Raw genomic sequence first — 23,768 nt, forward strand, 5'->3', positions numbered from 1 at the left:
GCTCTTGATACAGAACTCAAACATTAAAATCAGATCAATCCGTAGAAGGCTGGAAGGAGAGTGAGCCTAGTATTACAACTAAATTTAAGCTTGTTTCAACACCTCATTTGTGCTCCTAAAATATACTATTTGGGGGGGATGAAGGGGTGTTTATGCAGCCCACCATCCACGTTAGTAGAAATGTGAACGAAAACACAGAACCCTCTCTGCTGCCCAGCCGGTAAAGTGAGGAGAGGGAAGCTCCGTCCAAGAGGGAAGGAAGACACCAAGACTCTCACGTGAGAGTCTCAGCAGGGTGGCCGATGAAGCGGACAGGACATGGGGCTCACAAAGGCACACTTGCAGGAATGGAAGGGGTTAAAGCTTCAAGTAGAAACAAAATGTATTTTAAATACTTAAATACTGATAAATAGTTGCTAATTTAGGTGGTCCTGAAGGCTTAAGAAATTGTCTCCTTTTTCTCAGTGAATTTTAAGACAAAACTGGCGTCATGTCAAAAACCAGAGTTGTGGTTAGATGTGACCTGGCGGAAGCACCCCCGGGGGGCTGGCAGAATGCTCTCCGCAGCCGAGACGCCTGGAGTCCCAGCACGCGCGCGTGCGGCTTCACAAGGGCCTGAGGACACAATCGCCTTGACTGTGTCGGGTCGCTCTCCTAAGGTATCTGCCCACAGCGCCCAGGAGCCACCGAGACCAACACCACCGGGTGCGGACGAGGCAGATTTTTCTTAAGGAGCTGTCAACAGCCTGGTTCGGAGCGGTGTAGACAATACTGGATGCCGCGGAGTGCCGAGGAGCTGGTTACTTTCTAAGAGCATCATCATCTCCACTGCCTCCCTGTTTGGGGAAAACGGAGGGAATCCACAAGCTAACAGCTGGCTTAGGGAGGCCACAGGACAAAGGGAATGATCACCAAGTTGAGAGTCTGAACTTTCAGGCTTCCAAATACTTTATATTTCAATAGGAACTGAGTTAGGAGATGCTGTCCATGCGCAAGTGCAACGTCATAAACAAGGTTCAGCAATGGCAACAGTGTAGTATCTAATCTCATAGGCTGCTTTATCTTGTGAATAAGGACCCCGCGTGGTCTAACAGTCTTTGCCAAAGAAGGACCGGCAACAGCCCAAGAGCAAGGAGTCTGGAAAGCTAAGTGCTGAGCTGTGAGTAGGTGCACACCACAGCAAGTAGGCTTGGTAGTTTCCTCATCTAAGGGAGCACATGGAACAGTTTCTGGAACACAGACCTCTCCCTGCGAGCTGGCCCCTTCCTGCGCTTGGCACCACAGGGCTTTCCCACCAAGACCACATTGTAAAAGCTAATGGCCAGGGGAAAGAATTCAACATGATGTAATAGGAGAAAACACACTTATCAGACAGACTGCTAAGTGCTGGCCGAGAGCCAGGACCCAGGGCCAGCTGTAGCAGGCTTGTGCTTGGGAAATGCGAACGAGAAAAAGGGGAGTGTGAAAGATGGGAAATGCAATGTTTTGAAATTCAAATCCTAAGGGCAAAGTAGAAATCCTCTTTGCACTGATGAGAAATCACCAAGAATCTACATTTAAGTGGTGACATTTGACTTTATTCTAACATCTCCTACGTCCAGCCCATGGTTTAGAGACTGGTAACTTCCAAGAAGATTGGTAAACTTGTAACTTCCTATGTCAACCAAAGACATGCTCCAGTTGGTTGCACTTTATCTCAGAAATGGCGTGAAATAAAAACCCAAACCTTATTTGTGTCATACGTGAACAGCACAATCACAAAGGAGGGGCTGCTCCCGAGGTCAGCCTTGCAAAGACGCTAAGCACATGATGCTCAACCCAACCACCGCTCAACAGCCAGGCAGAAAAACGTATGTCACGACAAGGGCAAAAATCATTTCTAGAAGGAGCTATTACTAGGATTTCCTTCCAGGATCAATTTCCACATTGCATGAATATGGACGGGTGGGCCCCATGTGCTCTGGAAGTAAAAACAAGCCCCAAAGGGAAAAAACAGTATTTTTTGATGCTTCAAGGATTTCTCATGATACTGGCATCTTGGAATTCCCTACCAGCCTCCTAAGTGATACCAGAGAAAGGGTTCCAGAAAAGAAATATCTCTAAGAGATTTCCCTGGGCACCTTAGCTTTGTAAGAGAAACAGAAAATGAGAAAGCTTTTAGGGCTTAAAAAAAAAAAAATCCACATATGCCCCCCCCCCCCAAAAAAAAGAAAAGAAAAAGGCAGCCTCTGAGGATCAAGTTTTAAGGGAACAAATGTGGTTTTTGGCAACTGGCAATCAAATACGATTGTCAGAAAATTCCAAAATCAGACACCAAAATGTTTTTTCTGAGACACAGAGGGAGCACGCAAAAGACCAGTGGACACGAGGTAGACAGGCGTGTCTGCATAAACATCGTCTCACGGTGATCCTGGCACACACATGTGGAAAAGAATTCCTGGCTGGGTAACTTTCCTCAGTCACGAGGGCAGAACGGGGCCAGGCAGAGGGCATTACCGCTCGGGTCCTCTGTGCTTTTCAAGGGAAGGGAGGAACAGTTCTCTACAGGCTCCTTTCCCCCTGCCAGCTCCTGGAGCTCGTGGGTCTGGAGCCTCCACCTGTGCACCTTACACACGCTCTTTCTTTCTCTAACTCCAAGAAGGCCACGTAAGGACTTATGGGGGCTCTTCAGTTGCCTTAGGTTACATTCTGACATTAGTCTGTTCCCTAAATTCTTGGTCTAGTTACCAGCAATGTAGAAAAAGGCAGCCGAGCCTCTGCTAAAACACAGCAACAATTTGATCTGAACCAGGACGGTGACCTCTCCCTCTCTGTAAACACAGTTGGCTATATAATATATATTTATATATTTATATATAATTTTTTTCGTAATGGAGGTTTGACCCCAGCCTGCAGTGAGTGAGGTTGGGAACTGGGGGTTTGGTTTATGGGGTAATTCTGTCCTTTGTTTTCCCAATTCGCAGTCCAAATGCTTGCACACTGGAAAATTAAAAGCCACAGAAAGGGAAGGGGGTTTAGAACATATTATCTCTTTGCTCGCACAAAGTACAAGGCGTTTGTTTTTGGATAGTACTTCACATTCTGTTTCTTGTCCATGAGTCCTCCAAATATGATGAGTTCGCCCCTGCCTTGTACCACTGTGTGCAGGCTGGTTTCAGGAGGTCCGACCACAGAACTGCTATTAAATACTTTCCATTTGACCCGCCCCTTCTCCTTGGTGTCTTTAATGTCTAGCACGTACATCTGCATGGGCTTGCAGTTCATACTCTGGTACAAAGGTTTGCCAACATTCAGGGACTGCGGAGGGTGGTGCCCCAGGCGGCGGGCAATGGGAGGTAAGGAATGCCCATCCCCTTGGGCAGGCCCTGGGCGAGGGACGGGCACTGTTTCTCCACTGCTCAGGTTCTGGCTCCCGGGGGAGCCTGGAGAAGACCCCAGAGGAGGACTTAGTGCTGTGGACGCTGAGGGGCCTTTGGATGACATTGCTTTGATGGCTTCTAGGCTCCGACGCAGGGCACCTGGGGAGACAGCCCCTGCAAGGGCACTGGCCACGTGTGGTGGGGTATGCACACCATTCGTCTGTTCGGGAGGGTGTCTCGTGCTTCCCCCAACTGTCCTGTTGTCCACACCATCCATATGATTGCTACTCGAAGTGGGTTTCAGATCCCAATTCAGATCTATTGATCCTAACCTCAGATCTTTCTGATCTGGTAGTGACCCTCGTCGGGGGGCCAAAGAAAGTCCCATTTTGAGGTCATATCCGTCAGTGGTAGATGGAGTGCTAGGAGACACGGCCTGCACAGGGCTGTCCAAGGAAGAGCCACCAATCACTGCTGTTCCTGGAGACAAATTCCCACCATTGAGGATGGGGGAGCCATCTCCTCTGGCTGGGGACAGGCTCCCTTCCCGGGAACTTGAGGGGGTCTGCCTTTGAGCTCTGGGCCTCAGTGTTCCCCAGCGGCCGTTAACACAAGGAGCTTCATCCATACTCCTTACTGGAGACTGAGAGCGGTACTCTCGGGTTTCGGGAACCAGGGCTGGAGGAGTGGCGCTGATAGGTGATGGGCGAGAGTTCAAACTTGGGCTGAGTGGGGCTCTCCCGCTAGGAGCCTGACTGAAGACCACCACACACTGCCCCACCTGGAAGACAAAAGACCTGTGTTCAGTTCTGATCATTCGTCTAAATGGCAAACATTTGATCATGAGCATCTGGGGAGGCCAGGCATTTTGTAGGTACCTGAGACACTGAGATGAAAATAATGGAGCCTGCCTTCTAGGCTAGAAGGGGAGATAGACATGGGGATAATTTTTGCTGGAGCGTGACAGGTGTTACCATTAGAGTTGTATGTACAGGACAGGGGAGGGGTGGAGGGAGGAATCAATTTTGGTTTGGGGACCCTGAAGAAAGGTTCATAGACAAAGAGATGCTTAAAAAGCTAGCACTAGGGGCGCCTGGGTAGCTCAGTCGGTTAAGCGGCCGACTTCGGCTCAGGTCATGATCTCACGGTCCATGGGTTCGAGCCCCGCGTCGGGCTCCGTGCTGACAGCTCAGAGCCTGGAGCCTGTTTCAGATTCTGTGTCTCCCTCTCTCTGACCCTCCCCCGTTCATGCTCTGTCTCTCTCGGTCTCAAAAATAAATAAATGTTAAACAAACAAAAAAAAAAAAAAAGCTAGCACTAAAAGGATCAGTGGGGTATATGGGGTGGGGTGGGGAGCGCCTGGCTAGGTCAGTCAGGAGAATGTGCTACTCTTGATCTTGAGGTTGTGAGTTCGAGCCCCACGTTGGGTGTTGAGATTACATAAATAAATACACTTAAAAGAAAAAAAAAAAAAGGATCAGTGGGGCCCACACAGGTTTCTCATCTAAAGGTTCATATATGAGCAATGCCCAAGGAGTTATGGTTAATGCCCACTTCTTTTATGATGTCAAGGTGTTTTTCATTTCTATACAAATTTGCTTGCAAGTCTGACGAGCTAATTTGGCCCTACAGTTAGGACGTCTTCTCTCACTGGCCTGTCAGTCCTCTGCTCACCCGGCAAGCTGGATGGCACCACAGTTCTGGAGCCCCATGATCTTCATTTTCTACCTTGAGTGGCTGCCAGGCCCAGGGGCCTGAATGCATGTGCAACAACCAAGCATCCTTGAAGAGCTGTAAGAGAAGGACCGACAGGAGGGCTCAGGTGTGGTACAGGTTACAAAACATACACACATAGTTGGAATCTCAAAGCCATGCTGTTTGGTCTAGAGAGTGTGTGGGCTCTTCAGAAGAGCAACATTTTTGGTTAGCCATTCATTCATGCCCCTTCATTTATTCATATACCACCACTGGCCTGGAAATATGGAACTGTGCTTGTGACCTACGAATGAATTTTAAGTGGTTCTAAATTTTGCCTGAGGTACAGCGCATGTGTAGGTGGCGTAAATAATACATATCCATAACTTTCTGAATCTGCATTCTTAAATAAATTCCATGTAAACTGTTTTTCTGTCCCACTCCTCCTAGAAACATGACAGCACATTACAGCCTAAAAGAGGAAGTAGGAGTAGGGAGAATATACAAATATTTAAGAGACGAACATCTCTGATTAAAAGCACCTCTCCCCCCTCCAAAAAACAAAAACAAAAAGCAGATCTCAGCCAGAAAATACAAAGGTTATATATATATACCCAAAGTGAAAACGTATTCTCTAAGTACAAATGTGGAAATGGTCTTATCACTGCTTATAGGTGACACAGGGAAACAAGTTTCGAACACTTAGCAACGTGTGCATCGGAATATGCCACACCAGCAATACTCACAGCGTTGGGACCGCCACACCCTCCAAGGATTAAGATAGTTGCATCATCTATGACAATCTGGGGAGAGGAAGACATTTAAAATAAAACTACAAAGACACAGGCACCTGACCTCCTACGCATCAGTGGTATATGAAAACAGCCTACCCAGATCCCAAATGAGAGTATTCTAGTCATCATTAGCTCTCCAGTCTCCCCAAACCATGTTAATTCTGATGTCTGGGGGCAAATTACTGATGATTCACCTGAATGGATATATCCTTTGTTGATCAAACATTAAAATGAGCGTACCAACCACACAAAATGCAGGGTTCTCTTGAGAAATGAAATAGCAAAGTAAATGCTTTGGGGAGAGGCATAATATAAAGCCACTAAAAATTAATACAACCCATTAGAAGTTGAAAAATAAATACCAGCAAAAAAGAACGACAAAGTCTCTTTGGCTTATGCATGTTGGCATCTTACCTGACTCCCTCCTCCCTTTCCCATCCTAACAGGAAGATGCTACAGTGTTTGCTGAATAGTTATTTTAATTCCTGAGCACCTGAGATTGGCCACCTCGAGGATGAGGACTGGGGCCGGAGATGTTCGGCTTGGACCACGCCCACTGCTCGAGGTCAAGGACCCAGACATCGTTGCTCCTATAAGATAAGGACAGGAGAATGAAGGAGTCAGGAGCCACCAGGGACCCCAGAGCTGATATAAATGAAGTTACATTGGTATTTTATTTATTTATTTTTTTTTTAAATTTTTTTTTTCAACGTTTATTTATTTTTGGGACAGAGAGAGACAGAGCATCAGGGGCAGAGAGAGAGGGAGACACAGAATCGGAAACAGGCTCCAGGCTCTGAGCCATCAGCTCAGAGCCTGACGCGGGGCTCGAACTCACAGACTGCAAGATTGTGACCTGGCTGAAGTCGGATGCTTAACTGACTGCGCCACCCAGGCGCCCCTATTTATTATTATTTTTAAGTAGGCTCCATGCTGAACATGGGGCCTGAACTCACAACCTTGAGATCAAAAGTTGCATGGTCTACCAACTGAGCCAGCCAGGTGCCCCTTGAAGTCACATTTATAAAGATGCCTAGCAAAGTGCCATGCTGATGCCATCTTAAATTATATTTTTTTTCCCCTTCTTTCCCTGGAACCCACCTCCAGAACTTCAAACCTTTGTTCTTCCCACTGACCCGTAAGTCCTCTTTTGAGTCAAACCTACAGCAACATACTAGTATCTAAAGTAAGAATGAATTTTCGTTGAAGTTTAATTGGCAACAGCTACTGGTCAAGATACAGTCTTTCAAAAGCAAAAGCCACAAGGAAGAGAAAAAAACTGATGCAAAAAGTAGCTCTATCATTGTCTAGGAGATAAAGATTTGTCAATTCTGGCTATACAAATTAATTTCACCGTGGCTAATGAGATTTGCAGTTTTATCAAGGACAAACTGGCATCTCCAACCCCCAAGGGACCAGTACGGCAAGGACAGACTCCTGGAAGGCAGTCTCTATTTTACAGTCATCTTGCTAAGGTCGTTTATTCACATAGAGGAACACGGAATAAGAACTCTAATACCGTAAAGCCCTAAACTGTCTCAGCTGAAGGGCAGCTCACAGTGTCTCAACTGTTTTAAAACAGGAAGATGTGGGGTACGCTGCCTGACAGGGAACAGGGTTGGGTCTGGAATGGTTTTACTGCTGACAGCCCATCAACCTGCCTTTCAGAGCACAGGGAAAATGACCACTATTGCAGCTACCACCAAACTAGATAAAGAGGGATTCAGATGGATAGCTCTGGCTCTTGATGTTGGCCTGAGCTGCTGAGTCATGGCCAGAGATGATGAGGACAGTGGGTGTATCAGACCTGACAGATTTCTTGCTCCTACCCACTCCCCCAATCCATCCTGTCTGGAGAAGGAACCATTTTCACCTGTCCTGTCAATCTAGCTCTCTCTGCTAAAGCCCAAAAGGGCACAGGCTGGCTCACAAAGGAGAGCAGGTAAAAGCACCCTGTGCTTCTTGGACAGCAGCCTTCCGTAAGCACAGGTAGAAACAGACAAGGTGGAGGCTATCTCAGAATTTGATCCCACCGAGTGAACCACATACCAAATAAAAAGATCCTACACAGCTGACTTTATGGAGGAAGGTTTCCAATGTATTGCTCTATAATGAGGGGATCAACAACTGGAATGCTAGGAAGCAACACGTGGTTGGATTAATTAGAATCATGCTCAGGAATACTAACCTGACTAGTTCACTCTTCTGACCTGTTATTCCCAGGAGTATTTACCTTCAGGTTGATAGTCAGCAAACCAAATATACTTACATTTGCCGGGATCCTAAGGAGCCACCAAAGACAATCATTTTATCATCTATCACACAGGAGGAATGGCCAGCCATGGGAGGTGGCCCATGGGTTGTCACAATGCAGTTCCACCTAATATAAAAAGACAGAAAGAAGCCAAGAAGTCAGCACCACCTGGTCGTATGTGTTTCAGGTGGCAGCAGTAAGTCAGTATCCACTTGACGGGACGATTCTATCACCTTCAGTAGAGCTACTGGTAGGATAATAAATGGAGGATGGCAGAAGGTATTTATGCCCTTCTTATAAACCTGCTAAAGCTATATTCACTTTCAAGTTCTCAGTGTGTATGGCTTGGAGGTAGAGTGGAGAGAGGACCAGGGAAGCCATTGTGGCTCTTCGCCGCTCCAGGCTAGCGTGCTAAAGGAGCATCACCTGTACTTCCTTCTACAGTCCCGATCAGCTGCAGCTACTGAGAGCCCTGTACTAAGTAGTCTGTTCCAAGAACAAAGGAAAAAGAGTCAGGAGTCAGTCTTGCGGACACAGAAGGAACAATGAATCATCTGAATCCACGGCACACCTGGGGACTTAGCAGCCAGAACTATTCTCCAACTGGCACATTCATTTCTCTAGGAAGAGGGATAAATCTCTTCCACTTTTTCTCTTGGGAATAAAGGTTCATAGCTTTAGTTTTTCTTTCAAAAAAATTTTAACCTTTTCTCTAAACTTAACAACAACAACAACAACAACAACAAAAATCTTTTAAAAATGTAAGCTCTATCAGCCTGAACTCACGACCTGGAGATCAAGAGTCACGTGCTCTTACCGATTGAGCCAGCCGGACACCCCTTAGCTTTAGGTTTTCAGGGGGTCCTGTAAACTCTCTGAAACTGTCAGCAAAATCTATGCATATGTAAATTTTTTTCCTGGAAAAGAGTCCATAGCTTTTACCAAATTCTCAAAGAGATTCCTGGTCATAGAAAGATTCACTTACTCATATATGTATGTATACATAAATATGTGTGTGTGTGTATATATATGTATATATATGTGTATATATATATATATATATATATATTTTTTTTTAATTTATTTTGAGAGAGAGAGAGAGAGTGAGCACAAGCAGCGGAGGGGCAGAAGGAGAAAGAGAATCCTAAGCAGGCTCCATGCCCAGTGAGGAGCCCAGAGTGGAGCCCAAGGAGGGGCTTGATCTCAGGATGGCAAGATCATGACCTGAGCCGAAATCAAGAGTCAGACGCTTAACTGACGGAGCCACCCAGGCACCCCAGGAATCCATTTATCTAAAATCTTTTATTCCAGATTGGAAGAATCTTATCTTTGTGGCTTACCAGTTTTTAGAGGGTGAGTAAGTATGTATTTCATCAAAGAATCTCTCTGGTTGGTGTAGGGGATAAGGGCTTGGCCGCGTCCAGCCACCAAACAGCACGAGCAGGTCCTTGTACACGACCAGAGTTGCCCCAGCTTTAGGGGAAGGATAGGACCCTAGGAAAGTCAATAACACCATCGTCAGGATTCAGGGTCTCACAAGCTGTAGGGAGGTTGTCTATATATGACCATTCCCTGGAAGAGTCACAAAAGGGGAACCTATACCATAAAACATAAGGGAAAGGCGGAGACAAAACTGGTTTGCAGGTCTGACAGAAAACCATCACCAATTTATACATTTTTTTTTTGTATAGTTGACACACAATGTTACAACATAGTGATTCCACAAGTTTATACACTATGCTAAGTTCAACACAAGTGTAGCTACCATCAATAGCTACATCGACTATTACAATATCACTATCAATTTATACATCTTTTATAATTAAAACAGAGAAACCTGAATTAGAGGAAAGTTACTTAGTTTGCTTACCTGAAATGAGGGATGAGAGTACCTATCTCATAAGGCTGTTTTGAGTATTAAATAATACATCTGAAGCACACAGCACACTGCCTGGCACCTAGTAGGTGCTCAATAAATGTTGACTCTCCTGCCCATCCCTTTAATAAGCTTAATAGACATAACAAAGGAAAGAAAATAACAGATCAAGGAGTATATATACAGGCTAGTTCCTGGATGCAACTTAAAAAATAAAATAACTGCTGTTACCCAACACAGGTAAAAAGGGAGGCATGCAGTTCTCATTTGTTAGCATAGCGGCCTCTAGGCCTCTAACTGTGGGCTTCACTAGCACAAATGGGGGTGAAATTTCAGGCACAGTATGAAGACATTCCAGTGAAGAGGTAGGCCGCGGTACCAAGAGTGGCTATGAAGGCCCTCCAGGCTGGATCTGTGAGCTTTGCTGACCAAACTTTGGAACAACAGAAATGTGGCTGCTGCTAGAAAACCTCACAGATAACAAACGTCACACAGGAGCATGATCTTTCAGAGCCCTTTCTGCATTTATGTAACAACTGCTAGTTCTCCCAACCTCTTACTCTGCATGCCAGAGTAAGTTTGCTTTAGTTTGCTTAAGACCAAAGAAATTTGTCTCAATACATACGTAAATATGTACATATGTACCCAGGTGTCAGTAAATACTAATATTCAAGAAGAAAAATTTGTTAAAGCTGCAGGGTCCCTTAAAAAAGACAAAAATCAACAGCAGAAGGAATCCCAACAGTGTATTAACCTCACGGCAGCGGAGGTGCTCCCATTCAGGGAGACAGAGGTGCCTTCCCCTTCAGCAAAGGGTTTTTGGGGACACGGTGTTGATGACAAAGTCTCAAGGTTGAAAAAGCGGAGTAAGTGATGGTCTTCTCGGGATCCAACTTAAGAGTAACTTACCATGTAATGAGAAGGTACCAATTCTCAGAATATGGAGTGGGCATCTCAGAGTATGATGTGGCATCAGCTATTCTGAATACTTTCCTAATAGAACAGACACCAATCCAGACAGGATCTGACCACAGAAATGAGTCTTCTCTAGGAATGATTCTCCTGTCAATCGGCAGCACAGACTGAGGTCATACTGGCTGAGGTATTGCATGAGTTGGCTCTTGCTACCCTCCTACCCCCCAGGTATCATGACTAAGGGGGCTATTGTCCTTCACAGAGTCTTGTGATTTCTGGGGTAAACTTTTTGCCTTCCCGGGAGGAAGCCTCCTAGACCAACGAGAAAACCTAACTAATACAATGGTCTAGTTAAAATGTTAGTATTATCCCCAAATTATTTAATTTGTGAAATATCAAACAAAGCTTCAAGTTCTTACCCTTACCTTGGAACTCGTAAATACTATGAAAAAATTGGGAAAAGCTTAAAAAACCTACCAGACTAAAATCTGGGTTTGGACTTGAAATACTGGAAATCCTGGCTTTTAAAATCAAGTGTATAAAGTAAAGCAGCACCATTTGCAATGAAATGGATGGAGCTAGAGTATGATGCTAAGCAAAATAAGTCAGTAAGAGAATGACAAATAAAGAAGATATGGGGTGTGTGTGCGCGCGTGCACACACACACACACACACACACACACACACACACACAATGGAATAGTACCTGGTGATCAAAATGAATGAAATCTTGCCATTTGCAACAACGTGGATGGAACCAGAGCGTATTATTTGCTAAGCGAAATAAGTCAGAGAAAGCAAGTGTCATATGATTTCACTCATATGCGGAATTTAAGAAACACAGCAGATGAACACAGAGGAAGGGAAGGAAAAATAAGATAAAGACAGAGAAAGAGGCAAACCTTAAGAGAGTCAAATACAGAGAACAAACTGAGGGTTGCTGGGGGGAATGGGCTAAATGGGTGATGGGTATTAAGGAAGGCACCTGTTGGGATGAGTACTGGCTGTTCTATGTAAGTGATGAATCACTGGGTTCTAGTCCTGAAACCAATACTACACTATATGTTAACTAACTTGAATTTAAAAACAGAACAAACGAACAAACAAAAAAAAAGGTAATCAACAGGAGAAAAAAAAAAAAAAAAGACCAAACAAATGAGCAAAAGGAAAAAGAGAAACCAACAAACAGACTCGTAGCTGTAGAGAACACACTGATGGCACCAGAGGGAAGGTGGGCAGGGGCATGGGTTAAATAGGTGAGAGGGGATTAAGGAGCACACTTGTGATGAGCAGAGGGTACTGTATGGAAACGCTGAATCACTATATTATGCACCTGAAACTAATACTACACACACTGTATGTTAACTAACCGGAAATTAAATAAAAGCTTAAAAGAATAAAATGAGGCAGCAGACCCAGGGCTCCCAAAACAGCAAAACATGGAAACAATCAGGGGCACCTGGCTGGCTCCATCGGCGGAGCGCGTGGACTACTGATCTCAGGGTTGTAAGGTGAAGTCCAGTGTTGGGCCTAGAGCTTACTTTAAAAAAATTAATTAATTAAGTTAAAAGACACAGAAACAACCAAACAGAATTTATTTTATTTCTTGAGAGAGAGAAAGCAGGGGAGAGGGAGAGAAGGAGAGAGAATCTCAGGCAGGCACCATGGCCAGCAAGGAGTCCAACACAGGGCTTGATCCCACAACCCTGGGATCATGACCTGAGCTGAAATCAAGAGTCGGATGCTCAACTGACTGAGTCAGCCAGGCGCCCCCAAACAGAACTTTTCGTTGAACACTTGTATCAAATTTATATCAAAAAATTTTAAGTGCATATACTTTCAATCAGTATTGAAAGCATATACTTCAATCAGTAATTCCATTTCTAAGGATTAATGTAATGATAGCTGGGCAAAATGAAAAAAGAAATAGACACAAAGATGCTCATTTAAAGTGTTAAAGTAGACCAAGAAATATCCATATAAAAAACCAGTATGTGGTAATTAAAAATCATGCGGCTCTGGGGGCACCCAGGTGGCTCAGGTTATGATCTAACGATGTGTGAGTTTGAGCCCTGCATCAGGTTCTCTGCTGTCAGCACGGAGCCAGCTTCAGCTCCTCTGTCCCCCTTTCTTTCTGTACCTCCCCTGCTCGCACTCTCTCAAAAATAAATAAACCTTAAAAAAAATTCAGTGGCTCTTTATTTGTCTTAGAACAATCAACGCCCATGCTTTATTAGGTGGAAACTAAAAGTAGCAAGTGACAGTGTGTCTGTTTTAGGGGCTATGGGGATGGTAGGAATGGATGGGTAACTTGACTTTTTCCTACTTTTTTTAAAGTTTATTTATTTATTTTGAGAAAACACACGCACACAGGAGAGAGCGAGAGAGCAAGCAGGAAGGACAGAGAGAGAAAGAGAATCCCAAGCAGGCTGTCAGCGGACCCATTATGAATCGTGAGACCACGACCGGAGCGGAAATCAAGAGTCAGAGGCTTAACTGACTGAGCCACCCAGGTGCCCCAGGGACTTGATTGTTAAGAGAAATTGCAATTACAACTAATGATAATGACTAATATTTATTAAGCATGTATCATATGCTAGGCACCTAAGTGCTTTGCATGTATAAGCTAGTTTAATTCTTCCCCCAAACTCCTAGTTTTATTCCCATTTTACAGATGAGAATACAGAGGCACAGCTCATATAGTTTACCCAAGGTCATAGAACTAATAAGTGGTGAAGCCAGGATTCTGATCCGTTTAGTCTGGATTTAAAACTCCTTCTTAGCCATTGTATTAAACTGCTCTTCATGCATATGGAGACATTCCTTCTGAGTAGATGCCATAAACAAGTCAGATACCGTAAAAGGTGGGAGTGTTTCAAAGCTGAAAAAGCACTTTCCTAAGTCTTAATTAATTAGGTAGGCCACAGAGACAGAGTAGATGAGAGTTTAGTAAATTGAACAGAAGGCTACTCTTAGGACCTCTTTTTCTCCACAAGGCTCCGGGTCACACCCTACCTCTATTACAGGACCCTTTATTTGTCCTCGGGACTTTCCAAGGAAAGGTAAACTGGGGCCGGTGACAATGACAACTCAATCCTTATGGATTATCTTAGGTAAGGACTTTCCAAAGTGATTTCACACAAATATCTCGAGCTTGGCGAAAGCCAAAATCCTTCCCTCTACTTCCTATCCCGAGGAGTGGGAGAACTCCCTCATCCAGTATTTCCAAGGCCTGTTTCATGTCACAAATACACATTTTAATTTCAGCATCTTAACATTTTGAGCCAACTAAAGTAGGGTCACACTTAAAGTTAATTAACTGTGTTCCTCCATCTAAATTTGGAAGTGGGAAAAAATTACCATAAGAAAACAAATGAAGCAGCAGGGGAGGGCAGGCAGAGAATTCAACATACAACCTCTATATAAAATTGTTCACCAAGGAGAGGTCAAAGATACTGGTGTATCAAATTTTCTGCGACCCCAATTATGCATATAATGTTTGCATTTGTTGCAAATTGAATACTTTTAAATTCTTGTTACTTTACTATTTTTTTTGTTTTTTTAATGTTTATTTATTTTTGAGAGAGGGACAGAGAGAGACAGAGCGTGAGAGGCAGAGGGGCAGAGAGAGAAGGAGTCACAGAATCCGAAGCAGGCTCCAGGCTCTGAGCTGTCAGCACAGAGCCCGACGCAGGGCTTGAACTCACGAGCTGTGAGAACATGACCTGAGCCAAAGTCGGACGCTCAACCGACTGAGCCACCCAGGCACCCCAAATTCTTGTTACTTAAAAATCAACAGTGTGAAGCCTCTCTAAAAAGTCCCTAATTTTATCATTTCTTTTTTTTTTTTTAACATTCATTTATTTTTGAGGGGGGCGGGGAGGGAGGGAGGGAGAGAATGTGAGCCAGGGAGGGGCAGAGAGACAGGAAGAGAGAATCCCAAGCAGACTCCATGCTGTCAGCACAGAGCCCGATGAAGGGCTCAAACTCATGAGCTGTGGGATCATGACCTGAGCCGAAGTCAGATGCTGAACTAACTGAGCCACCCAGGCGCCCCAATAAATTTTTATTAACACACACCTGCCTACCACACCACAGACTGATTCACTGGGAATCTGGTCTGGTAGAAGGTACTCTGACACTTGCAGACCCTCCACAGTTAAAAGGCCCATCATCATCATGGTGACATATGATGAAATAAATCCCCTGCCCTCAAGAAAACTTATACATGAAAGTTTTATACTCATTAGGACGTTTCTTGGCCTACCTTCAACATAATGAGGCTACTGAGCCTCCAGACAGACTCTAAAATCGTTGTATCACAAAAGTAGAGGAAGAAAGGGTGTCGCTCCCATGCAGGTTCTCATCGAGCACCACGGGACCAAATGTGCCCACCAGCAAACTTGGAGGGACATGTTACTTGGGCCTGTTCTCCCAGAGCCGACGGTTAGCCTCATAAGCTTCATTCCCCAAACATACCAAAGGTCTCCTAATCACACAGCAGACATGATCAATGGAGCACATCTCTGAACGAGGCACAAGCCAGAAAGGCAGCTGTGAGAAACTGGATAATCAGAGAGGCACCCTATACACAGAACTAATATTCCCTAAAATTGTCATTAGTTCAGATGTTTCCCAAGGTTCCTATGAAATCAGGAAATCTCACATGCGGAAGACAGTGGTAGAATTACAAGGCATTCTTGTTTACTTTTGCAAAGATGGTAAAATGGTGAAGCAATTCCAAATTCTGGTTTGGTTTCTTTGCCACTTTCCCACAACTGGAGTTTCTACTCACACAGAACCAAGGGCTAGAAGAGCAGCTCTACTGCGGGTACCAGACAAAACAAGGACTGGTTTTAATTAGGGATGCCTATATTTTATGCATGACTAAAAAGTTATTTCTACATCTCTATACCATGATCAGTCTTTGTTAATATTATTGGGATGTTATTACAATGGTCTCAACAACAGCCACCATTCCCCTGGAAAGTTAGTTCTCAAACTCCAGCTTCTGCTAATAGGTGGAGGACTTGTTATAATGCAGACTGTGGGCCTCACTCTGCGCTTCCCGTTTAGTGGGTACGGGGTGGGGGCCTAGAACTTACATTTCTTTTTTTTTTTTTTTTTAATTAAATTTTTTTTTCAACGTTTATTTATTTTTGGGACAGAGAGAGACAGAGCATGAATGGGGGAGGGGCAGAGAGAGAGAGGGAGACACAGAATCAGAAACAGGCTCCAGGCTCTGAGCCATCAGCCCAGAGCCTGACGCGGGACTCGAACCCACGGACTGCGAGATCATGACCTGAGCTGAAGTCGACGCTTAACCGACTGAGGCCCCCAGGCGCCCCAAAAAGAAGAGATTTATTTAAAATTTTTTTTCTCAACGTTTATTTATTTTTGGGACAGAGAGAGACAGAGCATGAACGGGGGAGGGGCAGAGAGAGAGGGAGACACAGAATCGGAAACAGGCTCCAGGCTCCGAGCCATCAGCCCAGAGCCCGACGCGGGGCTCGAACTCACGGACCGCGAGATCGTGACCTGGCTGAAGTCGGACGCTTAACCGACTGCGCCACCCAGGCGCCCCACAGAACTTACATTTCTAACAAAGCTTCCAGGTGATGCTCGTGTTTGGGGACCAGACTTAGAGAACCATGTTGTAGAGTTAAACCATCGTTGAGTGAGCCTTTAAATAGTGCTCCAAAATGACATTAACGTGGACTATATGCAGAATTTTTTCTAAGCATACTCAGTATATGACTATATGGAACCCTTCATTATGGTGAACAGAGTAAGGACAAGGGTCCAAGGTGGGCCTTCCTTGACAAATGCTTTGCTCATGGGGGTGCTGAAAAGAACACTCACATTTTCAGTATACAAATATTCTCCAGTCGTTCTCGTCTCTATGTCACTGAAGTTACACTTTGCAAAATAAATAAAAGGAAAAAAAAACACGTTCTGTCTACTGGCTTTCAGGCAAATCACTTTAAGACTTACTCATAGCGACATAGGTGAGCTGCTAATAGTTCTCCATGACTCTAAAAACAGAAGATTTAAGACTAGGAATTAGGGACTTCCGGGAGGTAGAGTCTGAAAACAACTATGAGCATGAAAAATTTAACCATGGGATTCATGAGCATACTGATAAATCCAGAAGAGAAGTACTAGGCAAAATCTTTACTTTGCTCATGGAATTCCAGAATGTTGTACCATGTGGTTCTTTTTTAAATTATTTATTTATTTATTTATTTTTAATTTGAGACAGAGAGCGCGCACGCGTGTGTGCACAAGTGGGGGAGAGGGGCAGAGGGAGAGAGAATCCTAAACAGGCTCCATGCTCAGTGCAGAACCCTACACATGGCTCACTCCCACGAACATGAAATCATGCCCTGTGTTGGGCTCTGTGCTGACAGTGCAGAGCCTGCTTGGGATTCTCTCTGTCCCTTCACTGCTCTCTCTTCCAAAAATATAATGTTTTGTTTTGCAGATTTTTAAAAAATGTTTACTTATTTTTCAGAGAGAGCAAGCAAGCACATGCATGCGCGAGGGAGGGACAGAGAGAGGGAGAGAGACAAAGAATCCCAAGTAGGTTCCGCGCTGTAAGCATAGAGCCGGAATCAGGGCTTGAACTCACGAACCACGAGATCATGACCTAAGCCTAAACCAAGAAAGAGTCAGACACTTAACTGACTGAGCCACTCTGAACTGGTTCTTATCTGGCAATCAAAAAGTTTTCCCTAGGATGCTTTCAAATCTTTTACAGTTAACGATGCCAAAGGGGACATTCAAGAGTAACTGCTGAGGTTTCAGGTCACAGTCCCACCTCATTCTAGCCACTCTTCGCAAACACTCGCTTCCTCAGGGTAGCTCCAAAGAAGCTCCATCTGCAGGACGGAACTGGCCTCAAGGGCAAAGCGAGACCAGACAGAACAGACTGACCAACAACCATATGGCCCAGTTTCTTTTGTGTGGCTACTTCTTCTCTGTGGTAGCCAGGAGCCTTGAGCTGGTGTGTGCACAGTGGGTAGGGGAGATGCATTTTGCTGACAGAATCCAAGCTGGGTCTTGGGAAGCCGACCAAGCCTCTGGCTTGATAGAGCTGTCATTATGGTAGTGTGTGAAGTAACTGACCTTGATAGCAAGAGTTCAGAGGTCAGGAAAAGAATAATTTGGAAAGGCATTTCCCAGAACACCATATTAGCATCTGAATTAGAAAACCTAGAGGGCAGGAGAGGACAGGCTGGCATCGATAACTTAGGAGGGGAGAAATTCCTTAAAGAAAAACTACTGGAGTTATAATTTAACTGCTTATATCTCCAAACTGTTGGTTTTATAGGTAATACTCTGTCATGGAAACAAGAAAAGCCATGTTTCACGGTTTTATTATTTGAGGAATGGAGAGACAAAAGGACAACTGAGAAGAACATTTTACAATCCCTGAGTGTAAAGTCCATCTTGGGCTGTAAACACCTAGAAGACTAACTGTTCAAAATGTTCTCCAGGAAAGACCACAGGGGTTCTGTCTGCAACTGCAATCGGTCTCTCCCGGATAATGAAAACATTTCCAATTTACCATCAATGTGGCCAATAGTAACTACAAGAAGTCTTTGCATTTACAGAGACGCCCTCAGAAGATACAAGTATATGGAGCTTATTTGACAGAAACAAAGTAGGAAACAAAGTTGCTCTTTGGTAAAGTCTCTACAGAATCCCTACGCTACTTTCCAGAACTTGGTTCTAGTCAAGTGTGCTATTTAAACTCAGTCTAAAATAGAGACTTCAGTTACTCACAAAGAACATGGTACTAAATTCTTCTGCACAGGCATGGCCTTCTTTGGGACCTCTGCCAGCACATCCCTTCCCACACTAGGCTAAAGAGCCTCCTGGAGGGGGAAGGGTACTGTATCAACCCCAATCCCAGAATTTAGCACATTGTGTTGAAATTATCCATTTAGACTCTCCCAATAAGATTATACTATCCTAAAGGACAGGAACTGTTTCTTATGAAAATGCTGAACTAAACCCAATCCTGGAAACCAAATGGTTATAGATTCCTCATGAGGTGGGATAAGAAGTGGCTCAGCAAACTCAGCAGGGCTGAGGGCAAACACTTTTCTGGGTGTCTCCCTTACACTGCCTTTTTTTTTTTTTTTTCCTTTTCCTATTTTATTCTTCAGTTGTAACATGGCCAGAAAGTTACTGATTGATATCAAAACAACTCACTAATATTAAGACAAAAGCTTGTCTGGATCTTGGGCTTCAGGGCATACATTTTCATTATTATTATTATTATTATTATTATTATTATTATAATTATACCTACATCTTTAAAAACATCGCTCCTTGGGTCATCCAAAGCAAGAGGAACTTTTGTAATGGGCATGAGAAAAGTTTAGATCCTGTATGACTGCATATACCACAGGCGTTAAAAAAAAAAAAAAAAAAAAAAAGAAAGAAATTCCATATTGGCATTGTTTTCACTTCTAAATAAACCCATGAGAAAGGCCACTTGATGAATAGGGCAGTACTTATCAGCTAAAAATTAACAGCATGAAAACCAATAATAGTTCCTTGTTACCATTTCAAGTGGTCTTTTGATCCAATTTCTCCTGGAAGAGAGGAGGTCCACAGTCAGTTTAATCAGATAACTTGTTAATTGCAGTTCTAATGGGGGTTGGAGAGTGGGTACTCTTTGAAGTGGCTCTGTTTGGAAGTAAAAACAATGTTGCTAGTCATAAAGTTTCTGGCCTGGTGTCAAAACAGGGAAATCCTAGTCAGGCAGGAGAGAGCCAGACTGAAATATGGTATAATCTATATATTCTCTCCCCTGGAAGACTGAGGTTTTACCCAGACTTGTGCTATGCACATTTTCCCACTCTTCTCTCCAGTAGGAGATAATGTATACCCACCTCAGAAAAGTATGTATTCTGGAAAAATCCCAGCATCTGAACTTTATAAACAAACAGGAAGAGTTCCTTCCTTTCCTAGGGGAATCCCAAGGCTCTGCTCTCATTCACCTGTCCTGAGACCACCACAGACCCAGGTTGTTCTAGGACTGCAAATGGCTAGAGGAGACAAGGAGAAATCACCAGCTCATATAGATTAACTAGGAACGGGTCCAGGGATCGGGAAGGAGCTAATATAGTAATGTATTGCAAAGAACTGAAAGTAGTTGCCTAAGTAACATCCTATGCCTTCTTCACAGAGATTAGTACATGGAAGTGCTGAGCGCTGGGTGCCTTCCTTCTATGAAAACAGAAAAATATTTAAGATACTTCATAGGCGTTTTAATCAAAAGCACATCATCTTAATACAAACATGTAATTGGCCTTAAAAATAAACTGTAACAAATTGTGAACAGAATCCAAATTCATTAGTTTGCTACTTTTCTCTTCATGAATCAGATTTCCTTTAACAATCTATCCATCCATACAGAAGTCCTGGATCAATATAGTTTATAACTTACTTTAAACACCTCCGTCTACTCTCTTGCATCACCAGTTAATTTTCTTCCTAGTGCATTACATTTTCTTTGTATTGACTGATTTGTTTATGGGCTGTCTTCCCCCCAAACAGACCTGCGTCTTGTTCACTCCTATATCTGCCCCAGCTTGGACAGCACTGGGCATAAACATTCAATAAATAAAGGCATGAAAATGAATAAACAAAGGGATGAAGGCAATCCCTTTTCAAGCTTTGGGAACTTGAGGATAACTTCTGACCACTCTCCACTCCCTAGCTAGTACTTCTGTATATATACAAACTGAACTTGATCAGATTCTACATCTCCCTCCATCTGAATACTGTATTGCATGTAATCTGAACAAAAACTATGAAAGGTAGATATCACCATCTCTATTCTAAAGGTGAGGCAAATGAGATGTTACATAACCTGTTTACGGTCACTGGTTACTAAGCAACAGAGATCTGATGCAAACCTGTGTTTGCCTGGCACAAAAACCAAGCTCTTAATGTTATTACTAACCAGTCTCCTTCCTTCTCACAACACATTCCTCCCATCATTTTAGGTAGGGAGGCCCTAATTATGAGCAGTACCTTTAATTATTAGCCAAGCAGTCTTTCCTCCCCCAAATCTCTATAATACTTAGTTAGATCATCAGATCTTTCTACTTAGAGCAGGATTAAGTGAATAGAGAACTCTCTGGGATACTCACTGTATCTAGAATATGTCTTTTTTTTTTTTTTTAAGGTTTTTAAAAAGTAATCTCTACACTCATTGTGGGGCTCAAACTTACAACCCCAAGATCAAGACTTGCATGCCCTACTGACCGAGCCAGCTAGGCACCCCTAGAATATTTCTTAAAGTTGACATGGTAGGTCTTAAGTAAGAAATGAGTGATATGTCCACAAACAAACTCACATAAGAATGTTGACTGCAACTATATTCAAAGCAGAAATAACCCAAGTATTCATCAACATTAGAATAGGTTAAAAAAAAAAAAAGTAGTATATTCACATTACGGAACAGTCACAGCAACGAAAAGGAATAAACCCCTGATAAATGCAACCGCACAGATGAATCTCAAACAGACCAAGATGAATCTCAAGTCTCTTAGAAGTCAGAAGGTGGTTACCTCGGTGGGGAGTGGTATTGACATGAAAGGGCATGAGGGAACTTTCTGAGGTGACAAGTATTTTGTTTCTTGATCTGGATGATAATCACATGGGTGTATACACAGTTTAAAAAGTCTGAGTTGTGCAGAGAACAAATCTAAGTTAAGATTTGTTCATTTTACTGTATGTAAAGTATGTTTTAATAAAGTATTAAGAAAAAAAGACTAGCTAATGTCAGAGCTGATAGAATGAAGTGAACTGTAAATCATGTTTATACCACCGTCACATAGCATCAGCTACTCCTTTTACCAGGAAACAGAAAGACCAATCCACTGCCAGAAAATTCATTACGGGAGGTCTTTGAGAACATATTCCTTCCATAAAACGCAACCACGCCGTAACTCATATATGTAAATAAAACAGCAAGAAACAACTTAAGATTGGGCAATGAATTTCAGAAACATTACTAAATGGGAAAGAAGGCAAAAAAGGAACACAGCATAAAAGCCGACAAATCAAATATAAAATAGCCCATAATCACTCCTAGAGAGAACTATGGAACAGAGGAAATTATCAGGCACACTGCTTGTCTGAAAAAGTAGAATTAATTAAAGCAGAATTTCAAGAGTTCATTTGCCAAAAAGGAGATGAGAGGTAGCTTCTAAGTTTTGAAAAGTTAAAGTAGTCTCTAAGAACCTAAGTTGATATTTCAAATTAATAAATGACCAATCACAATTCTCACCCACCTAGAAGACCAACCACCCTGCAGATTCTTTACAAAATCTCCTCAAGGTCACAAGAACTGAAAAACTTGAAAAACCAGCCCAATCCTGACTGTACAGAGAATAAAGAGCCAAATAATAAGCACTAGGGCATGAGCTGGTGCAAGGCACTGCCGAGTCTTTCTAGAAACCAATAGTGTCATGGGGAAGGAGTCAGAAATGACTCTAGCATAGTATCTTTTGTGTTCCCCCACATAAGATTAGCCTTCTGCAATTTCACTCAGGACACAAAATAAAATTAAGAAATGTGAATAGCACTGGAGATAGGGATAAAGCATCATACAAAATGAAGTCTACTGTGCTCATAAAACACCAAGTGCTATTGGTGGGGGGTGGTTATGTGGATGGATACCTGAGAAAAACAAACACTAGATGGTCTGAGAGTCTCACTGCACAGGAAATACAACCAAAAACTGCCTGTCAAGAGGGTCGCAGACAGGATAACAGTGCAGGTATGGAGGCTCAGAATTCTAAGGAACGTCACTGCTTATGCTCAGTGACACTCAGACTTCTCTCTAAAATAAGAAAAGGCAGGGGTGTCCAGGTGGCTCAGTTGATTAAGCGTCCAACTTCGGCTCAGGTCATGATCTCATAGTTTGTGGGTTTGAGCCCCACGTTTGGCTCTGTGCTTGACAGTGTGGAGCTAGCTTGGGATTCTCTCTCCCTTTTTCTCTGCCTGTCTCCTGCTCTCTCTCTCTCTCTCTCAAAATAAATAAATAAACTTAAATTAAAAAAATAAATAAATAAAATAAATAAAATAAAATAAAATAAAATAAAATAAAATAAAATAAAATATAAGAAAATGTTTATAGAGTTTTAAGAAAGGACAGAAAAACTCATGAGCTGGACCAAGTAAATAAAAGTGAAAGGATGCAGAATTTTCAACATGGACAAATTTTAATACATTTTGGCAATCAAGACATTAAATAATCAAGAAAAGATCCAGGGGCGCCTGGGTGGCTCAGTTAGTGGAGTATCCGACTTCAGCTCAGGTCATGATCTCATGGTTGTGAGTCTGGGCCCCACATTGGGCCCTCTGCTGTCAGCACAGAGCCTCTGTCCCCCTCTTTCAAAAATAAACATTAAAAAATTTTTTTAAAAAGGGGCACCTGGGAAGCTCAGTTGGTTAAGTGTCCGACTTTGGCTCAGGTCATGATCTCGCAGTTCATGAGTTCAAGCCCCATACTGGGCTCTGTGCTGAGCCTAGAGCCTAGAGCCTATAGCATGCTTTGCATTCTGTGTCTCCCTCTCTCTGTCTTTTCCCTGCTCATACTCTTTCTCTCCCTCTAAAAAATAAATAAACATTAAAAAAAAATTAAAAAACAAACAAAGATCCATAGGTAAAATTAGTTGGGCCTTCTCATTCATAAAGAAAGTATTAAAACAGTGAGGTCAATGATCAGTTTTTAGCACAGAGAACAGAAGAAGCTTGGATTGTATTTGAAAGTCCTCTTGTTAAATATGGTCCAATATTTACCAGTTGACAGGCATCTACTTCTCTCATCTCCACAGAACTGGCAT

The 23,768-nt window shown here is 43.2% G+C and overlaps 1 protein-coding gene across 1 annotated transcript in view; it reads right to left on the reverse strand.

Annotated features, from left to right (window-relative positions):
* Window positions 1-1,555: 1,555 nt before the first annotated feature.
* Window positions 1,556-23,768, reverse strand: part of FBXO42 (F-box protein 42) — a 95,669-nt gene continuing 73,456 nt past the window's right edge. Inside the window, exons 5-10 of the mRNA XM_030324874.2 lie at window positions 9,443-9,596; window positions 8,118-8,228; window positions 6,342-6,438; window positions 5,801-5,857; window positions 5,034-5,150; window positions 1,556-4,140 (exon numbers count right to left, since the gene is read on the reverse strand). Of these exons, the coding sequence (XP_030180734.1) occupies window positions 3,025-4,140; window positions 5,034-5,150; window positions 5,801-5,857; window positions 6,342-6,438; window positions 8,118-8,228; window positions 9,443-9,596 (1,652 nt within the window). The 3' untranslated portion in view covers window positions 1,556-3,024. The remainder of the gene's footprint in view (window positions 4,141-5,033; window positions 5,151-5,800; window positions 5,858-6,341; window positions 6,439-8,117; window positions 8,229-9,442; window positions 9,597-23,768) is intronic.

Source organism: Lynx canadensis, chromosome C1 (assembly GCF_007474595.2).
Source record: "Lynx canadensis isolate LIC74 chromosome C1, mLynCan4.pri.v2, whole genome shotgun sequence".
Lineage (NCBI taxonomy): Eukaryota > Metazoa > Chordata > Mammalia > Carnivora > Felidae > Lynx > Lynx canadensis.